At 39.5% G+C, this 18,300-nt stretch overlaps 2 protein-coding genes across 10 annotated transcripts in view; one reads left to right on the top strand and one right to left on the bottom strand.

Annotated features, from left to right (window-relative positions):
- The first annotated feature begins 186 nt into the window (after positions 1-186).
- On the top strand, positions 187-13,802 carry tnip1 (TNFAIP3 interacting protein 1). Of its 8 annotated transcripts, none has more exons than XM_061271351.1 (18): positions 187-344; positions 4,136-4,316; positions 5,564-5,707; positions 5,790-5,875; positions 5,957-6,025; positions 6,596-6,805; positions 7,760-7,854; positions 8,043-8,187; positions 8,649-8,741; positions 8,849-8,914; positions 10,126-10,257; positions 10,334-10,462; positions 11,001-11,123; positions 11,219-11,344; positions 11,444-11,527; positions 11,876-12,076; positions 12,332-12,419; positions 12,892-13,802. In XM_061271351.1, exons 1-18 carry the CDS (start codon positions 315-317, stop codon positions 13,020-13,022), a joined length of 2,133 nt encoding a protein of 710 aa, XP_061127335.1. In that variant the 5' UTR covers positions 187-314; the 3' UTR covers positions 13,023-13,802. The 8 variants fall into 8 exon arrangements, with proteins under 8 accessions (XP_061127335.1, XP_061127326.1, XP_061127317.1 ...); XM_061271342.1 differs by having other exon boundaries at positions 188-344; positions 5,966-6,025; positions 8,043-8,244; XM_061271333.1 differs by having other exon boundaries at positions 188-344; positions 8,043-8,244.
- A 1,371-nt stretch (positions 13,803-15,173) lies between these two features.
- Positions 15,174-18,300, bottom strand: part of gpx3 (glutathione peroxidase 3) — a 40,820-nt gene continuing 37,693 nt past the window's right edge. For both annotated transcript variants that reach the window (XM_061271783.1, XM_061271760.1), the window contains exons 2-6: positions 17,157-17,288; positions 16,351-16,501; positions 16,153-16,270; positions 15,784-15,883; positions 15,174-15,664 (exon numbers count right to left, since the gene is read on the bottom strand). In XM_061271783.1, coding sequence (XP_061127767.1) covers positions 15,443-15,664; positions 15,784-15,883; positions 16,153-16,270; positions 16,351-16,501; positions 17,157-17,243 — 678 coding nt within the window. In that variant the 5' untranslated portion in view covers positions 17,244-17,288 and the 3' untranslated portion in view covers positions 15,174-15,442. The remainder of the gene's footprint in view (positions 15,665-15,783; positions 15,884-16,152; positions 16,271-16,350; positions 16,502-17,156; positions 17,289-18,300) is intronic.

The following is an 18,300-nucleotide window of genomic DNA, read 5'->3' as shown; positions in this document are numbered from 1 at the left end:
GCAAAAATGTTTCAGAAAATGTTTGGTAATCTGCACATCTTTAAGCCCAGATCTCATTGTGGTCATTTCTGTTCATGCACTTAAGACCCCAAAAACTGGAGGCCTCCGGCCTACTGCACGCTGATTAACCCCAAATATAAATATCAATATATGAGGAGTCACACCCGGTAGGAAGAACACAAAGTTGAACACACACACCAGGTTCTGTTCACACTGAGCCTACAGTGTAAGGCCATTTTGCTCCATTATGGGAATTCCCCAAGTCTCACAGTGAAATTGCTCCCCCCCACCACAGCAGTTTCCTTAAAAAGTGAATGCCGCTCAGACACAAGCCAAATGAGTGGGTGAGTTATTGTTTATACCACTTTAATATTTTTACATAATCTAGCATGTTTTCTGCTAAATGACTTATCCATTTTTTGTTTTGTTTTAGCTGAGTTATTCAGAGAGAGCAAAAAATCGCTCTGTTATTTGACACAATATAGTACATGGTCTGTTCAAGAAATGCTACTTTTACTTTTGTGCTGCGCTGGAAAGCTCCAGATTCACTTTTATTCATAAATTGAAACTGATCATTTATCCAATGACTTTTAAAAACTCCAACATGTCCAGGTTGACAGTTAAAAGAAATTAGAACACAGAAGGGTTGAAATTAGACATTCTGCTCAAGAAGACGCAGTAAACAAAAGACAAGCTGACAAACAAAAGACATGCTCCATTCTGCTGTTAGGAAATGCAAAAAAAAACAAAAAACTGGTCCATATGAGTTTATGACCCTTGGTCTCTTGTATATGTAGTATGTATATAATCTACTGCCCTGCGTAACCACTATTTACCAGTTTGGCACATCAGGTAGATCTTCATTTTATTGACTGCTTCACAATATTTTAGGGATGTTATTGTATTTTGCCCCGCAACGTTGGCAACTACAGACCCTTAAATTCTGTGGAGGTCAATTTAAAAAATAAAAAGCACACACTAACTTACTTATTGTAATATGTTATACTAGCCTAGTCAAATAGCTATGTTTAAAGACAAATAATTTATTAAGGGTAAATACAGGAATAAAAGCAAACATAATAAATTCACTATTTATTATGCTAATATGTATGCTTTTACAATATACTGTTGTAATGTTACAAATCAAATGTTGATGCGTTAAAAATATTAAGTCACAAATCTGAAATCAAATGAATTGGTTCTGGTGTGATCGTAGTACACAAAAATACCATATTTGGGAAGTGATACACCCCAAAAAATATTTCCATAATACATGACAAGCATATAGAGGGAATGAAAAACATTTAAACCATGTTTCTTCTACTACAATTGACACCTGAATATTTGTGACTCACCACTATTCCCACATTGTTTTTCTCATAATTAAAAAAAAAAAATCGTAGTTTCGGAGCGTTTTGGGGGGAAGGAGGCATGCCCTTCGAATAGCGAGGTTCCATTGGATACAGTTGACACCCGCTAATCACAATGAACAGGGACTGAGCTGAAAAAATAGCAAAGATCCGCTTGGACATGACGCTCACTGAAATGTTTTAAGGTTGTTAAAAGTTGAAACGTTTTAGGTTGTTATATCACTATTCACCACTAAATGGCAGACATGTTTTGCATTAGATTTTACACTAAAACCTGAGGAGGCCAAATGTGGGGTGGGTTTGGAGTGACATGCAGGACAGACATAATCATATTAAAGTTTCAAGCGTGTTGATTTTCGAGGGGGAAATGCACGAAATGAGTTCTTGCTACTAATGTTGGCTTAGCAGTTTTGTGGCATCCTTGAATAGAATTATTTTGCAAGAGAGCTTTGTTCTATAAAAAACAATATGCAGATATTTTGTTGTTTGCCCCATAAATCGAATTAAGAACATGCATTTTGCGCATACAGTTTGTATGTATTTTGTCCAGGTTTAAAATCTCATACATCTGATTAGGAAGTGCGTGGTCCTTTGTGGCCATCACACAACGAAAAGAAAAAAAAAAGGGTGAATCGACTTTTGAAAACGGACAGTGAGGGAGCTTGCCCCACAGTATTGAATTGTGATTTCGTTAGCATCTTGATATCTTTACATCCTGATGACAAATATTGTACTGCTGACCTGGCCTTGATCGAGATTGAGTTTTTTTTCTAGTTCAGTGGAAATGCTTGATGCAAACCAAAAAAAAAAAAAAACACCACCAAGCCCTTTACCCTTCAAATGTATTTTGAGCGAGGGAAGAAACTGCGTTTGATGGAATGTGCTCGTCAGTGAAAATAATTATCGTAATAAATTGATTAATAGCCTAGAAAGGTGAGAACTTGGCATCAGGGCTATAGTTTTTTTAATATTATTATTCTAAAAAATTGAATTTCTGGTTGGAGTCAGTTTGTTACTTTTTATTTTCAAAAATGCTTTCATTTGGTTGATTTTTATTAATTGTAGTGATATTGGGGGGTGGCTGTGTTTGACCTGCATTCTTGTGTACGGCCACACACTAGTAGCAAAATATACCTATTTTGTTTTTGTTTGTTAACAGAAATTATATTTCAAGTTTAGTCTTGGTTTTGTTTTTTATTTTAGTTTTATATTATTTTACTATTTTATTATTTATTATTATTTTAGTTTTCCTTAACTACAATAACCTTGGATGAGATCAAGCCAAATATGCAAGTTTGTAGTTAAGGTTGAAGTCATTTTGTCTTAGTCAAGTCAAATTACATTTCTCTTAAGTCAAGTCACCTTGATGTAATGCTGCCTTACCTGCATTATTAAAATCAATAATAGCAATAAGGTCGAATTATATGATACATCCATGCACCCTTTATGTAGGGATGGGCAACTTAAATGTTGGAGGGGGGACACAATTTTCCATTGGTGCTACTGGAGGGGCCACAAAGAACCAAACATCCAAACAGGTCGGAAAACAAAAATTTGGTTTTTTTGGGGGGGACAAAACATGTGCATAAATAAAGGCAAAAAATCCTACTCCAAATTTTAACATTACTGAGCTACTTTATTTTGGACTTTTCCGGGTTTTCACAGGATTTTACCCCACGTATTTTTGTGGCAAACCCTAGAATGTTTTTCAGTGTTTTCTGAAGACTTTTGGGAAATTAGTTTACAAAAAAAATAGCCCATTCCTGCTCTTGTTAAACATATTTACTAAAAATATTTACTATAAGCTATATGCATATGTGAATCAAAAGAAAAGGTTTGGCTCGGTGGCTCCTCCTTGCTGGGTGTCGATTGGCCGCTTCCACTGTCAGTCACCGCTGTTTACATCGAACGTTGCAAGGTGGAATTTCCCATGTTACGGCATCGAGCAGTAGACCACTTCCGCAGTAGATGTCTTGGCACAGAGACGAGAGGCCGCTGCGGGCGGAAAGGTATTCTGTCTAAGGAGAACGTTTTGTTTGTTGCTATGTCAGGTATCTATATGCTTTCTGACGAACGGAGCGCTCGAGCAAAAGTGCCTGTCGAGGGGTTTAAAAACAAGAAAAACGAGCCGCGCTTCCTGTCTCCTATTGTTATCCAGTGTTAGCTAGCCGATAGCTACATGGTGCTAATCATTTACATGTCAACAACCAAAAAACTAATATTAGCCAGTTTCAGTAATAAAAGTAGCTATCAGTTAGCTAGTTTGTGTCGGGACTCTTGGGTTTATGTTCTTTTGGGGCACGCGTATGATATATGTGGGTCTTTTAGTGGTCGAGCTCCTTTGACATGAATGCTGTGCTAACAATGCTTTGTGTTAAGAAAGAAAAGAAACGATTCGCATACGTTCCATTGCATACTGTAAATAGTGCAGCCACTCTTTTAACGCGTTTATCATCATACACGCTGTGCCTGCAGTAGATTTCTTGTGAAAACTAAGAGAACTGAGTGTATTGCTTTTAAAGCCGCCACCCTCTTGTTTCAGCGAGAAAAATGTGTGCGCACAGTAAGTTCATTGTTTGTCGTAGTTATCAAACATGACTGTCACAGATAAGTGAATTAATCCACTGGTGTATTTTAAACCATAGGTATGGGGCAACTTTGTTTTGTTTGAATGATTTTATTTTGCACCGTTTGGTCCGATATCACGCTGAACGAAAAGATGATTAATTGTATAAAATATGTATCTTTCAATCTGCTCTCTTCAGTTCCAAGGACCATGCTTAGACAGTAAGCGCACGATGGAAGGTAAAGGACCGTACCGCATCTACGATCCGGGTGGGAGTGATGCCAAATCCAGGGATGAGGCTGCTGGAGGAAGCAGCTATCGACAGCTCCTGGAGGAGAACAGCATGCTGAGAGAGAGGATGAAAGGTCTTAAGAGCCTTGGTAAGCTCGTACGAGTGTCCACGATGAATGCCTGCTGCTCATTGATGTCTGTTGGGGGCGTTCAAATTAATTTGACTTGTCATCAGTGAGTGGTGTAAGGCATATACTTAGTGCATTCCTAATAAGAGATGAAAGTTATGGCTTTTCTTGTTTAAAACAAGACTGTGGACTTGTAATTTAGCGTTACTGGTTTTGCTTTACTTTGTAGTCTGCTTAGACAACAAACTGGAGTTAGGCCTGAATTATTTATGCTGTCTGAAGTTGACTGCAGAGTAGTACATCTATTGTACATCTATAGTGCTCTTATTGTTTCATGTGGTAGCAAGATAGAACCTTATTGAAGCAACTATAAGAGCAATATTGGAATTAAAAAACTATTTAATTTATAAAATACCATGTGGGACATGGTTATGATAGACAACTAAACAACTAAAACCAAAATTGATTAAAACAATTTTTTGAATGAAAGTGCCTTTACATAAAATGATGAAGTGAAACAAATAGTGTTTATGAAACGGACTAAAAGTCACCACTTGTATTTAAAATGTCCTCCAATTTTGTCTTTGTCGATTAATATCATACCTGAGTTACACAGGGTTATTTTAAATGTATGGCCATACAGAACAAAGGCGCTTAGAGTTAACTTACACTCAACAAATACTTCAAATATAACTAAGACTGTACCTAAAGTTAATAAGAGCTAAATAAAATCAAATAATTTTTGAAAAAATAACTAACTAGCAAACCCACTCTAAAAATAGATTCAAACGAAAGTTACAACTGTAACTATGATTCTATGAATCCAGAATGACTGCCAAGAGGCGGTGCTTAAAGCACTGAATGATTCGGTGCTTTAAGCACCGCCTCCTGGTTATCAGCAGGGATGAACTAGAACTGACATGTACCATCAAAATAGAACAAAAATGGTGTATTGAAGAATCCCAAACAATTTTTACCCTGGTATGGAATCAAATGTCAAAATGCATGGAATCGAACATCCACTCGCACGACGATTACTCTCAGAACAGATTCTCTCAGTCAAATGATGCAAGTCCCATTCAGCAAGTAAAAACAGAAATGTAGTAAAACCTGAACATGGGTAGTTTTTTGGCTGTCACACTGCCTGTGACTCATGTAAGGAGTGTTCTTCAAAACATCCTATTTAATTATTGTCGTGACATTGGCATGCGTCCGAGTTTAATTGCTGAAACTGAACTTTGTGAAGCTAAGCAGCCATCTTTATGCAGGCGACTTGCTCGAAGAATCTCAGTTAGAAGCGTCGAGGCTTCGCCAGCGTGTGGAGGAGCTTGTGAGAGACAACGAGGCCCTCAAATCATCCAGCTTTGCCGCCAGTCTGTGCGCCGGGGGACACGCTCAGACCGAAACGCAAAGTAGGTCTCGTTCATTTTCAGATTACAATGGCTTTTATTGCTCAAGGATGGTGTTGACTGTCTCGCCCCAACCTATGTTAAGGTAAACCTTGTTTGCAACCCACCACTGAGCCCAGAGAAGCGAATGCAAGCTGTTTGGCGAAGGCTATGCAGGCCAACAGAATGAGCGTGAGTGTGAACTTTTACAACATTCTCACTGGTCTAACTTTTCTTGACAAGGGTGTTTGCTGGTGTTACCTAACGCTAAAGCTTTTACAGGACGCCTTATCAGAGTTCGAAGTGGTCAATATGGACAGGAGGACGTCAGATGCCAGGACTGTATGTACGACCTTATTTTGACACACGACATTTGTAACCTTTGGTTCCGTTTTAGAAGTGCAATGTAAACTCGTCACGGTTTTTATCTGTCAGGTAAATGAGTCATTTACTCGTGTGTCTGTTTACTAAATAAGTCTTTTCCCAACAATAGAAACCCATCCTGATGAAGTCACTCTGTAACAATTCTGGCAGTTCTAGCCTGAGTCAACCAGGGGGAAGTCCAGCATTTTCACTGACTGGAATCACACATGATTCAGTCACATGTTGCATCTTAAGAAGTGTGGTCATTATATACTCTGCCAGAATACGACTAACGTGTGGTGTAAAATTTCAATGTGCTAATATTCTAAAATAACTACTACATGTGACCTGTGTATTTGTGGTTAGATTGTTAGTCACTCTCTGTGGTCGGCTGTCATCATTTGATATTGTTTTTTCCAAACGAGCTGTTTGACAAAAATAGTAGCACTACGAGTCCTACATCCTGATTCCTTTTGAAATGCATTTAACATATCCTGATTCAACTTGAAACGAAAATTTGATTGACATGTAGGTGTGTTGTTATTTCAGGCCCGGTCTGCCGTAGGCGTCATCCCCGTCCTGCCTCAGGAGAACGTTGAGCTGGCGAGCCAGCTGAAGAAATTGGAGAGCTCCTTCAGCATATTTGCAGAGGAGTCCAATCCAAACCAGCTCTTAGCTCACCTGGGTCGAATGGCTGTGGAGTTTCACCATCTTTCCTCGAAGGTTCAAAAGAATGAACTAAGGACGTCTCTCCTACAGGTATGTGACAAGCTTGGATGGGGAGAAATAAAGAAATGCCAGCATTGCCGATCTTAGTAATATATACTGACGACTCGTGTTTTGTGTGCGAGATGAGAATTTGCGGAGTTGATCGGACAGTTTTCTGCATCCCGAAGTAGTATCGGAGCAGGAACAAAAGAGAGGATGTCCCCTGTTTGTAAAGGCTCCGTTGTAGAGTTAAACACCCGACATTCAAACAAATCGGCCCCTTCATGCAAAGTCCAAGAGGGCATTTTCGCATTTATTGGAGTGGTGCTATGATATTCTGTGATGTTTTAACCATACTTGGTTTTTTTTTTTTTTTTTTTTTGGCATTAATTGTTCAGTCCTATGCGGGAAACAAATCGGCCACTTCATGCAAAGTCCAAGAGTGCATTTTCGCATTTATTGGAGTGGTGCTATGATATTCTGTGATGTTTTAACCAGCCTTGCAGTCCTTACTTGTTTTTTTCTTTTGGCATTAATTGTTCAGTCCTATGCGGGCTGTTGTTTTTTGTGGAGCACTTTGTCAGACTGATATTCTAACTTTTTGGTTGGCTGATTTCATATTTGTATCCATTGTCTCATATTCGTACTGTCATTTTCTTCTCCCCTTGTACTTCACATTTCATTTCTAAACCGAGTAGCCAAGTGGTTAATAATAGTGACATGTGAGAAATAATAAGTAATGTATGTACAATTTGGAGGCGCATACCATATGGAGTTGTTTTTGTTTATATTGCACAATGCATTTTTCCATTTGTGAATGCAAATTAGAAAAAAAACAGTTTGCACGTCATACAGGAAGCCTAGTGTCTGTTTGTGTGTGCACCTGCTTACCTGATAAGGCTGCGTGGTATTTTTCTAAATTCTGGTCATAACGAACAATCTCTCAGTGTGTGCAGCTAGATGTAAAACATATTTACAATGAAATGTGCATATTGTTGTGTGCAGACTCTGTGTGAACAGCTCAGAGAGGAGAACAATGAGCTGCGGAAGAAAATGGAAGAGGATCATCATATCAGGAATCAAGACTTGGAACAGCTGAGGTAATGTTTTGTTTGATCAATTGCTTACTTAGTGTTGCGTGCCTATCGTGCATGCTTTCACTTTTGTAAGGGATTGTTGCTGCACCGTATGCAAATGTTGTTACCCTTTGAGGCATTGTTGGGTGTTACCAAAATGCTTCCTGATTCTGGACCAAACCCAGTTCACTAAAATCTATTGTTGTTTTCAGGCAGGAGAATCAGAAACTGAAGGAGCTTGTGACAGGAGGAGCAGCAGTGGCATCAGCAGTAGCAGCTGCAGCAGCAGCATCATCATCGTCATCATCATCTGCGGCAGCGTCTGACACGGAAGGTCCTGACACCAAAGATGAGACGGTAAAAGATGAATGTGCCACGGTGAAACCGAAGATAGAAGCCTCCACCCCTCAGAAGGTAGTTCAAATGAAATGGTCGAAATGGAAGTAGTTCTTGCTATTAAAAGTGTCACACATACTTAGACAAAATTTGACTAAACGTCTTAAGTCATCAATACACTTTGAATGTGAGAAAATGATAATGTATGCCTAAAGAGAAACCTTAAAACCGTTCCTAAATACATATTGAAAAACATCAATTAAACCAAAAAGCTAAAAGAAACGCAGCATTGTGGTAACCAACCATCTTTGACTATTTTACAAAGTCCAAATGACAAAGTTAAAACCAGGAAGCTTGTGGTGGCAAGTCAGCGCGGAGACCTTTGCATGCTATCACAATTTTCAGTGATTCAGTTGTTCCCCTTGTATGAAGCATTCCACCGTGGGGTTTATGTCATGTAGAAATGTTCTGTATGCCCCCAGAGTGGAAAAGCTGCTGAGAAAAGCCCAAACAAACCCTGTGACGTGGAGGCTTATGAAAAGAAAATTAAGCTCCTAGAGAAGCAACGAAAAGATGTGAGTCTCTACCTCTTTTGCTATACAATAGTTCCTCTAGTTCTTAGCATTTTGGATAGAATTGACTATATTTTTGTTTGCTTTGCAACATGTGCTGCCTGCTACAGGTACTGGAGGTGAATAAGCAGTGGGACATTCAGTGGAATTCAATGAAGTCACAGTTTGAACAGAAGGTACAGTAATGACAAAGGCTGCCATGAGGGTGAAAGGAACCATTGCTATGTCTGTTACATCATATTAGACCCTTGCTGTGGTATTAATGTACATTGTTAATGACTTGTAATTTGAAGTGTAAATGGCACCTAGCTTTTAAGTGATGCATTGCAGCCGAGCAGCTTTTTGCTTGTAGAGTGGAAAAAATGCAGTCTTGCAATGGCTGAGCTATCTGACCATACTTGCCACACGCGCTGTCAGTGAGAATTCCCCTTAACCGCCGTTGTATCTGCTGACCCGCTTCTGTGGTGCAATCACCAGACAGGGGGCGCAGACACACACACACAGAGACCGCTAGACGCACACACTGTACTGTACTGTAATCAGGCCCTCCATCACAAAAAACTTGCCACTTCTTGAAGATGAATGCACCATGTTGCCTCAGTTAAACCACAAAAGCCCATCTATATGCATTTGCATCATTAGGCATGCTCTTATTTCACACAAATAGAAGTGGCATTGGAGGTTTCATTTGAATAATAACTACCAAGTCCAGTGAATCATTTTAGAATTGATGATTCCATTGATTAACTGGATAACATTTTACTTTGCAATTGTATTACAAAACCATTTCCCCATTTACTTTTGAGAATAGTGTCTGATGGATATTTTCTCGATTTGATACCCTCACAGTAAATACCGTTTTTTTCCATGTATAATGTGCAAAATTTAACAAATTTATTGTCCTAAAATCTGGGGTGCGCATTATACAAGGGTACCAAAAAAATATATATACATTTTTAATTTTTTTTTTTAAACCCGGATATGATACGGAGGCCGCCATTATAGATGCGCTTTCTTCTCTGCTGTTCACTTCGAACACGCTCCATACGAACACAATGCTCTCGTATTGGACGCTTGCTCGATCACCTGCTCGTTTGCTGTCACAATGTACCCTGCACAAATCCAAAACATTTCTTCGCTATCGAGTTTGCTAGCGCATGCGCAGTGATAGTGACCGGCAGAATAACATCCGGTTGTTCCCAAAGATGATCTTTTTTCTGAAATAATTTTACGTTTACGGACTTAAGTAGGAGTCAAAATTTGGGTGCGTATTATACATGGGTACAGGGTTTTTTTCCAGCATCAACAAGCCATTTCTAGGGTGCGTATTATACATAGGGGCACATTATACATGGAAAAAAACGGTACTTTTCCCCACACAATGCAGATCACTGACCTCAGACAGAGGCTTGCTGATTCTCAGAAGACTGTGCTCGAACTGGAGGCGGAACGAGAGCAGAGGCAGCGCGACTACGACAAGAAGCTGCTGTTGGCAAAGAATAAGATTGAAAATGTGCAGGTGAACAAAATTAATTGAAAACGGAAAAACAAGTCCAAACACGCCCATTTTGAATACGCTGGGGCCCGTGTTTCAGGGTGAGAAGGAGTGTCTGAACACTGAGACGACTGAGTTGAAGCAGAAAGTTCGCTACCTGCAAGACCAACTGTTGCCTCTCAGCAAACAGCGAGAGTACCAGGAGAAGGAAATCCAACGCCTCAACAGGGTCAGTGAAACGGACATCCAAGAGGTGCCCCAGGGTCTTTGTCGGTCGGTCAATTTCGGGCTAACTATTTTGAAAAATCTATTAAATCCTACAATATTACGATTGTAATTTACTATGCATTTTTTTTCTCAAGGCCTTTTTTTTCCCATCTAGGTATTTTTTAACAAACACGAGCAGTACATTCATTTTTCATCATAATGAGCAATATCGTATTTATCATACAGATACATTTTGTCTCAGTTAGAATAAAATCAAATATCATGAATTAATATGAAATACTTTTTGTTTACTTAAGTGAGCTGCTAACTTATCAAACACTGAAAGAGTTGCACTCGTCTTTTCAGTTTGCACTACAAAAACAAACATAAAATCAAAGTGTGGCATAAACATAATAAAAAGTACAAAAATGATGCAAACCAATCCGCGGTTGTGCTTCAACTTTTTATGTTTCTCGAAACAATCATAGACACTAGTATTAACTGCAAAGAGTAGTGTCACCTTCCCAAAAGGAAAATATAAATGTTTTCTCTTTTTCCAGGCTTTAGAAGATGCCTTAAATTTGCATGCCCCTTCATCGTCCCAACAACAACCTGGCCAGGACGCCGCCAATAACTTGAAGAGGCAGGAACTACTCACCCAAATAGCCGTTCTAAAAGAACAGGTCAGACAAAATGAAAAAGATAGAATTAAATTAAATTTTGCTCCATTCATATGTTCATCTCTTCATCTGCTATTCATAATCTCTATGCAAACCAGGTGAAAATCTTTGAAGAGGACTTCAGAAAAGAACGCAGTGACAGGGAACGAATGAATGAGGAAAAAGAAGACCTGAGGCGGCAGGTGGAGCGACTGCAGATTCAGATTACGAATTTGACCAATCAGGTGAGCGACCACCTGAGGAGGAAATAGAGGATTATGATCACACGTATCCCACTGCGCCGAACGCCTGAATTTGTGCGTGTGTTGTGTGTTGTCCTACAGCTTCATCAGGCACAGAACGAGTGTCAGAGAGAACACACAGAGCGATGCAAGCTAGAAAGACTGCAGATGCAGCATCACAAGCAGGTAGTGTGTGAAAGTGTGTGTGCGTCCGAGAAATGCAGAGTGAGAAGGTGTCAGTGTGTGAAAAAGTTAGCATTTTATAGCTGACACTGTTTGTTAGGACAATTCCAAAGCCCCAAGCGGTCACTGCATGATATTCTGCTTACAAACTAGCGCCCCCTTGTGCCTAGCAGACGTCACTGATCTAAAGGATAGCAGGTTGAGACAAGAACCTGACTTCACTTGTCATGTTTGTCAGTGCATCCGGGGCTAAGTGGCGGGCCACGCTATAACTGGGCCACGTCTATGCTCGCTCAGTTTAGCATTCACGTACTGATTGGGGATCACATATGTACTTGTGATCCCTCGTAGGGGCAGCGGCAGGGAAGACGTACCTCAGACCCCACGTCAGGCTCAGTGAACGGGCTGCTGAGCCCCCCCTACTGTGGTCCCTTTGTGCAGGTGGGACCGCAGGGCCTAGAGGGCTGGCCCGTACACTTCCATCCCCGGATGCCCAATGCAGCAGGCGCCGCAGCTCCGCCCCCCGTACGAGACTTCCAGCCTGTTACCCCGGTAAGGGTCCTCAAAGGTCCCTATGTCTGTCCCACTGACAGACCCAGGCTCTCTTTAGCCTCCGTGCCCTATTTTATGTTGGGAGGCACCCCTGAATGATGGAATTTAGGTCTTCCGCCTAATTAATGCTGAGTGACAAGACTCCGGAGACATCTTATACTTAGATTATGACAGAGACTTCGAGCTTTCTGGTAGTGGAAAACAGTGTTTGAAACATCTAGTAGTTTGAATGACGACATTGTTGTCTCTTTTCAGGGTTTTCCTTGGCAGTCGTCATCATTTCTACAGCCCAGAGGAGGGAGAGCGGTGGGGGAAAGTTCAAGACCAGCACCAGATAATGCAGGTAGACACAAAAATGTTTTTGTCCTTCGCCCATGAAGAAGCATCAGTATCTGAAATCAGCGCTAGTTTGACCTCGCTTTAAGGTGAATGGTTAATGAAAGCATCAAATCCGGAGTGTCAGTAGCTGAAAAAAACCAATGAACAAATGAAAATGCATTCACTTCTGTGTTCATATCAAAGTCTGATGACAGTGAGTGATCACACTGCCACTCCTTTGTTGCTGGCATCTGTCTAGAAGTGTCTGCTCCTTGAGCATTATGGGCCTTCCTTCACCACTGTGAGGCCTGTTAAAACACTTTCTAATACTTTGACTCTGTAATTGGCTGTCGTTTAGCATTAGTCATTGGCCCATTAGCAGTCACCCATTGTTGTTTTCTTCCTATGTTACCACCCAATGCTAAAGTCGCACTATACAAAGATAGCAAAGTGGAGAAATGCAGGGATTGTCTTAGTGTTCCCATGTCTGCCTGCAGACCAGTCCACGGCAGCAGCAGCCGCAGCAGCGGCAGCAGCAGCAGCAGCGGCGGCAGGAGGAGGAGCGGGAGGAGGAGGAGTCGGATTTGGAAAAAGGGAGCGACAGAATATAGATCCCGGAAAGCACTAAAGTGTCACCACCTAATGGAGATTGGGTCGTAGCATGAAATCAGTTAGTTTTGATTTGAAAAGGTGTGATTTGATCTATAATTTTCCTACTGAACTGTAGATATTCTATTGTAATGTTGTTTATACTTGCGTTTTATAAGGCTATTTGTGGAATACTTGGCTATTCTGAATATAAACATGAACTATTTCGTTGTTGTTTTTTTTAAATCATGAACTGAAAAGTCTTTTGTTAAATATGTTGGATACTTAACACTCTCTACTGTTTTTCCAGAAAATATAACTTTTTATGCCATACATAATCTGCAACAACTTGATTTTGCAATTTGTAGGGATAGAGCAAGCCGTTCCCCGTAAGAGCAAAAGTATTCTCATTCCAACAATGGGTGACAACATAAGTGAATTCAACCACTGCAAAGCAAATCTCAATTGACTTGAAGACTTTTGCAGTACATTGATGTGATAGGAACGTCCCATGTGTAACTGGTGAAAATGTGGTTATTGCATACAAAATGTTTTCTTTTTTTTGGGGGGGGGGGGGGCGGATTTTGACGTATCATACCAAAAACATATTTGTGATTGATAATTTATTTATAACCTGCTGTTTTGATAGTTGCATTGACTAAGTGTGAACCATTGTCTTTTAGTGATGCTGCTCAATGTTGTTAGTGTATTCCCGATATATTGTAGCTATTGACATTTGTGTCAGACAACATATACACAAGCCTTTCTTTTCACCATGAAAATGGACCTAATCTCATTAAACAACACTTGTATTCTTTTATTTGGCCACCTATGTCACTATCATCGTGCACATTTTTTAGCCCTGTGCAGTACTTAATAGTTATACGGTCTTCTAATAGCTATTAATAAGTGAAGGCAGCTGTAACAGCAGAAGAATTCTGGTTAAATCTATAGCTCCTGCCTTGCTGTAACACAGTTTAGATTTTTTTTTTTTTTTTTTAAATAACTATTTCAGTCTTAAATCCACCAACGTCCGAACCGAATATTCAATAGGATTGGGTATTGTGAGGTAGTGAGATGAAGGGCTTCAAAAATCATGCAGAATCTGTAATATAGCTTCATTTTTAACCAAGTTATTAGGTTGCCAAGAACCAAACCAGACTGGTGAGAAGTGAAGGGAGATGTGCACTTTTGAAATGCTATTTTCTTTAATTACCGGCGGTTGTATGTCTTGGTTTGTCGCCCTTTTTCTGTTTTGCTGTAGGCAAAAGCACATGTGAGACCTTTTGTATTTAACTGGCTTAATAAATATATTCTAAATGTTTATAATGTATGATGCCGACTGCAATTTATTTTCTTTCTTTGGCTGCCACAAAGTCTTTGAATCAATGCATATTGGCAGTGGCATTTTGGCAGGTTTATGCAATTGATTTACAAATGAATACATGGGTGGTTATGGGTGAGTCATGAGCCTGAGAATAATTTAGTACAAGTTTACATGGGTGGTTTGAGGTTTGGCATGATCCTAAAATAATTTAGTCCAAATCCAGGATTCAGGTTTACTTTTGTCAAGATTATTATTATTATTTTTAATTTTCTTTTTTTTTTAGTTTCTTGAATTCCCCCAGAAATTTGCAACATGCATCCCATGGGACATGAAAAACTGCTATAAAGAGCCCATAAATGCTTGTAATAAACATTTGTTCAATCGTTTGGTATGCACCAAGGTTAAATGAAATAACTAAAAATAAATTTAAAAAACAATTGCGTTAACAAATTAACGCTACCCCTTAAAAAAGTACAGAAACTGAAAGTACATCTTTTAGAAATAAAATTATTGCAAAAACTATTTTGTTTTTGTCAGTATAATGTGAGCTTTCGAGGTTAATATTAAATGTTTTTGTTCTGTATTCTTGTACATCATAGATAAGGAATGTGAAAGTCATATCAGAAATGTAGTTTACAGTATTCCACCATAATTATTGACTTGTTTAAAAATCTAGCATTCAAATATTCCATCTTGAAAAACTACAAAAAAGGAAAGCTTTTTCAAAAAAATAAGACCTGTTCCAAAAAAACACAACTGACTGAGTTCTCGCAGCCTTCTTATTTGTACACTTTTAATATTAAGATGGAAACAGGACATCATCCCCACATGATCTGCATTCCAGTAAAAGATAGCAAACAAGTGTGCAGTTGTCATTGGTTTATTACAAGTTCTTGACATTGAGGCTGTAAATGCCAGCAGGTCCTTGTTTGCGAAAATATCATGATACTATGAGATAGCAAGACAGCTTGAATGCACCAAAAAGCTAGCCTTGAATCTCAGACTCCAAAGAGGCTCCGCAGACTTTCTGTTTTCAAACCTCTTCTTCATTCAACATGCTACCTTCAGAAATGAGAGGAACTGCTAGATTTACGTCAACTTTACAACTTGTGAAAATGGTTTGGCAGGACAATCTAATTGAAAACCTCCTCTGTGTAACGCTGGAACAGGTATTTGCGTATATCAGCTCGCACCTCGGAAACACTGACGGACGGATACCATCTCATGATGGGTTTTCCGTCCGGGCCCACCAGGAACTTTTCAAAGTTCCACTTGATGTCGCTGATTTTCAACGGATCCCAGAATAGTCTGTTGGTGGGGTTACCGAAGTTGTCTGATACTGGAGGACAGGAACTCTGTTGAGAAGCCAAAGTACACACAAGTAGGGGAGAAAGGAAAGCGACAAGTGAGCAAATAGCACGTCATCGAAAAGGTTGAGACAGGAGTACATTTGGAGCAAGCCGTAAAAACCTACCTTGAGGAAGGTATAAACCCCTTGCTCGTTTTTCCCATTCACATCACCTTTCTCAAACAACAGGAAGTTTGGAACAAAGTTGTTGCCAGGTCTGACATGCCTGGAATTCAGGCAGAGAAATTTATCAGTGGTTAGTCTTTCAACGCTTGGAAGCTGGCCCGAATTCCTTCCTCGTTACAGCCCAGTGTGCTAATTATGAGATGACTGATGGAATGTGAGAGAGGAATCCTCCACTGAAAGACTCACTGATTGTAAGAAAGCAGATTAAATGAAGCCTTGATGACTGACAGGAATGCTAGTGTGGGTTACAGCTGAAATTCTAACAGCACACTAAGAGCTTACCTTATGTTTAAATTTGGAATTTCTTACTTTAAGGTTGCCAGGATTTCATTGTTATTCCCCGGTTCCTGCTTCCCAAACTGATTGCATGGGAAGCCGAGAATAGTAAGCCCGTGAGCATTCATCTCCTCCTGAAGTGCATTCAGCTCTGTATAAGGCAAGAGGTACATTTGGCACATTTAAAATATCTTCTATTTCATTTGTGTGTGTGTGTGCGTGGTCACCTACCCCAATACTGAAGGGTATAACCTCAGTATGTGGCCACGTTGACGAAAAGGACAGTCCTTCCCGCAAAGTGACTGAAGTTAACAGTACGACCGCCATTCAAGAGCTTGGCCTGGTATTTGTAGATGGTACCATCTGCAAGTGGGCTGCACCGCTGGAGGAGGTGGGGGGAGCACATTCATTCTTTATCTACAAAGTACTAGTGGTATTCGGGAGTTGGTATCGGTATCAGAAACTACATTGATACTCCTACTGGTATCGGACGCGATTGCATATCGTACTTAAAAGACTACAAGTCAAAGTCTTTAATTTATCAACTCCAACTGATGTACATAAATTCATATGAATCCATGTTTCCTTTGCCTTTATTTTAACAAATTTGAACAAGCCTAGGCTCTCATCATTTGTGACTTCAATCACACGTTCGTTGACTCATCTTAGACATTTATGACTTTGCCTACGGATACGGATTCTTTTTCCATATTTGTGGATTGAAATTTGCATTTGTAAAAGGTTTTGCTAAAACTCATACGCTGTATCTTTAAGCCATTTTACCTTATTTTATTGTTGATAGTCTTACTAATACTAATCTTTAGCTGGTACAGTGCTACAGAAAACTTAGTTACTTGGGGTTAAAAGTGAACAATCCTATTACAGTAATACTTTATTAGATTCTATTATTTTCCTATATTACCAGTAGAGTGGTATCGTTTTCTTGCCACTGCTGATTATCACAACGCACGGCCTTTAATTAGTACAGAATATTCAACACACACAAGTTCATGTTTTTACATTTCGGCAGCGGCTACCTGAGTGAGCGGGGTTCCTTCGGCGTTGCAAGGCCGCAGCAGGCCAAGCAGCAGGAAAAGCAATGACGGAGACAACAGATTCCACATGACGGCCACCTGGACTCTGAGGTCGGGGAAATGTCCGCTTTCCCTCTGCAGTGCCAGTTATGAAGAGGAGAGAGAGAGGAGGAGAGGCGTACGAGCTGGTTGGCATGGGGACACCCAGTCATGACGTCATCGACTACAAGGACACTGACTCTTATCAGTTATTTGATTAGACACACACAAGGACATCATGTTATTATCCATTTTTTCTTTTTAAGATTATATTTAAATCTCCTTCCCAATGGTGCTCCAACAAAGTACTGTAAAAGTTAACAATAATGTTTGATAGAGAAGATCAAGTTGTGTAAAAAGCAACATTTTCCAAGCTATTTGTAAATTGTGTTATTGATTTAAGTGTATTTGTAGAATATGTGTGATGCTGTGATAGTGTCATTTCCCTCACTGGATTAACAAACTATCTTTCTCTTATCAGTCATGTGAACAAGACGTTACAGTATTTGTACTAGGACAGGCTTAACCACCCTAAAGACAGTCAAGGAACTAAACTTGGCATCTAACATCAGCTAGTGTTGAAAAAAAAAAATAGAAGTACTGTTTTAACTCTTAAAAGTTGTAAAAGGAGTCTCTGAACTGCAAACAAATAACTTTTTAAACAGTTAATTATAAATACCCCTTTGAATATCTTGGATGCTGCATTTTGGTATATACTAAATAAAGTTTATGCTTGTAGAAAAGTGGGAAGAAGAATATTTTGCTACTATATACATCACAAGAAACATACAGTGAAATATAATATACCAAATTCTATCTACAAAACTGTTGATTTATTGTACATAATTTGTATCTATAATGTTGCACATTGAAAGTCATATACAATGAGTGCAAATGATTTGCAACAAATATGTAAGTGTGGGAATATGCATCGTAGGGTTTGTACATACAACATGTAACATTTGAGTTTACATTCACTGTTGATAGTATTTTTTCTCACACATGCAGTGGAGAGTTGTTATAGAAGTAAATAGAGAGATGGTCCTCAGGGCTGGTCTACCTAAAGTCTTCAACTACAGGTCCCTCCCTCGCCTCTGGTTGTGGTTTC

The sequence above is a fragment of the Syngnathus typhle genome, linkage group LG1 (assembly GCF_033458585.1).
Source record: "Syngnathus typhle isolate RoL2023-S1 ecotype Sweden linkage group LG1, RoL_Styp_1.0, whole genome shotgun sequence".
In the NCBI taxonomy this organism is placed as follows: domain Eukaryota; kingdom Metazoa; phylum Chordata; class Actinopteri; order Syngnathiformes; family Syngnathidae; genus Syngnathus; species Syngnathus typhle.
The sequence above is the reverse complement of the archived record's forward strand: the minus strand, read 5'-3'. Positions and strand labels throughout refer to the sequence as shown.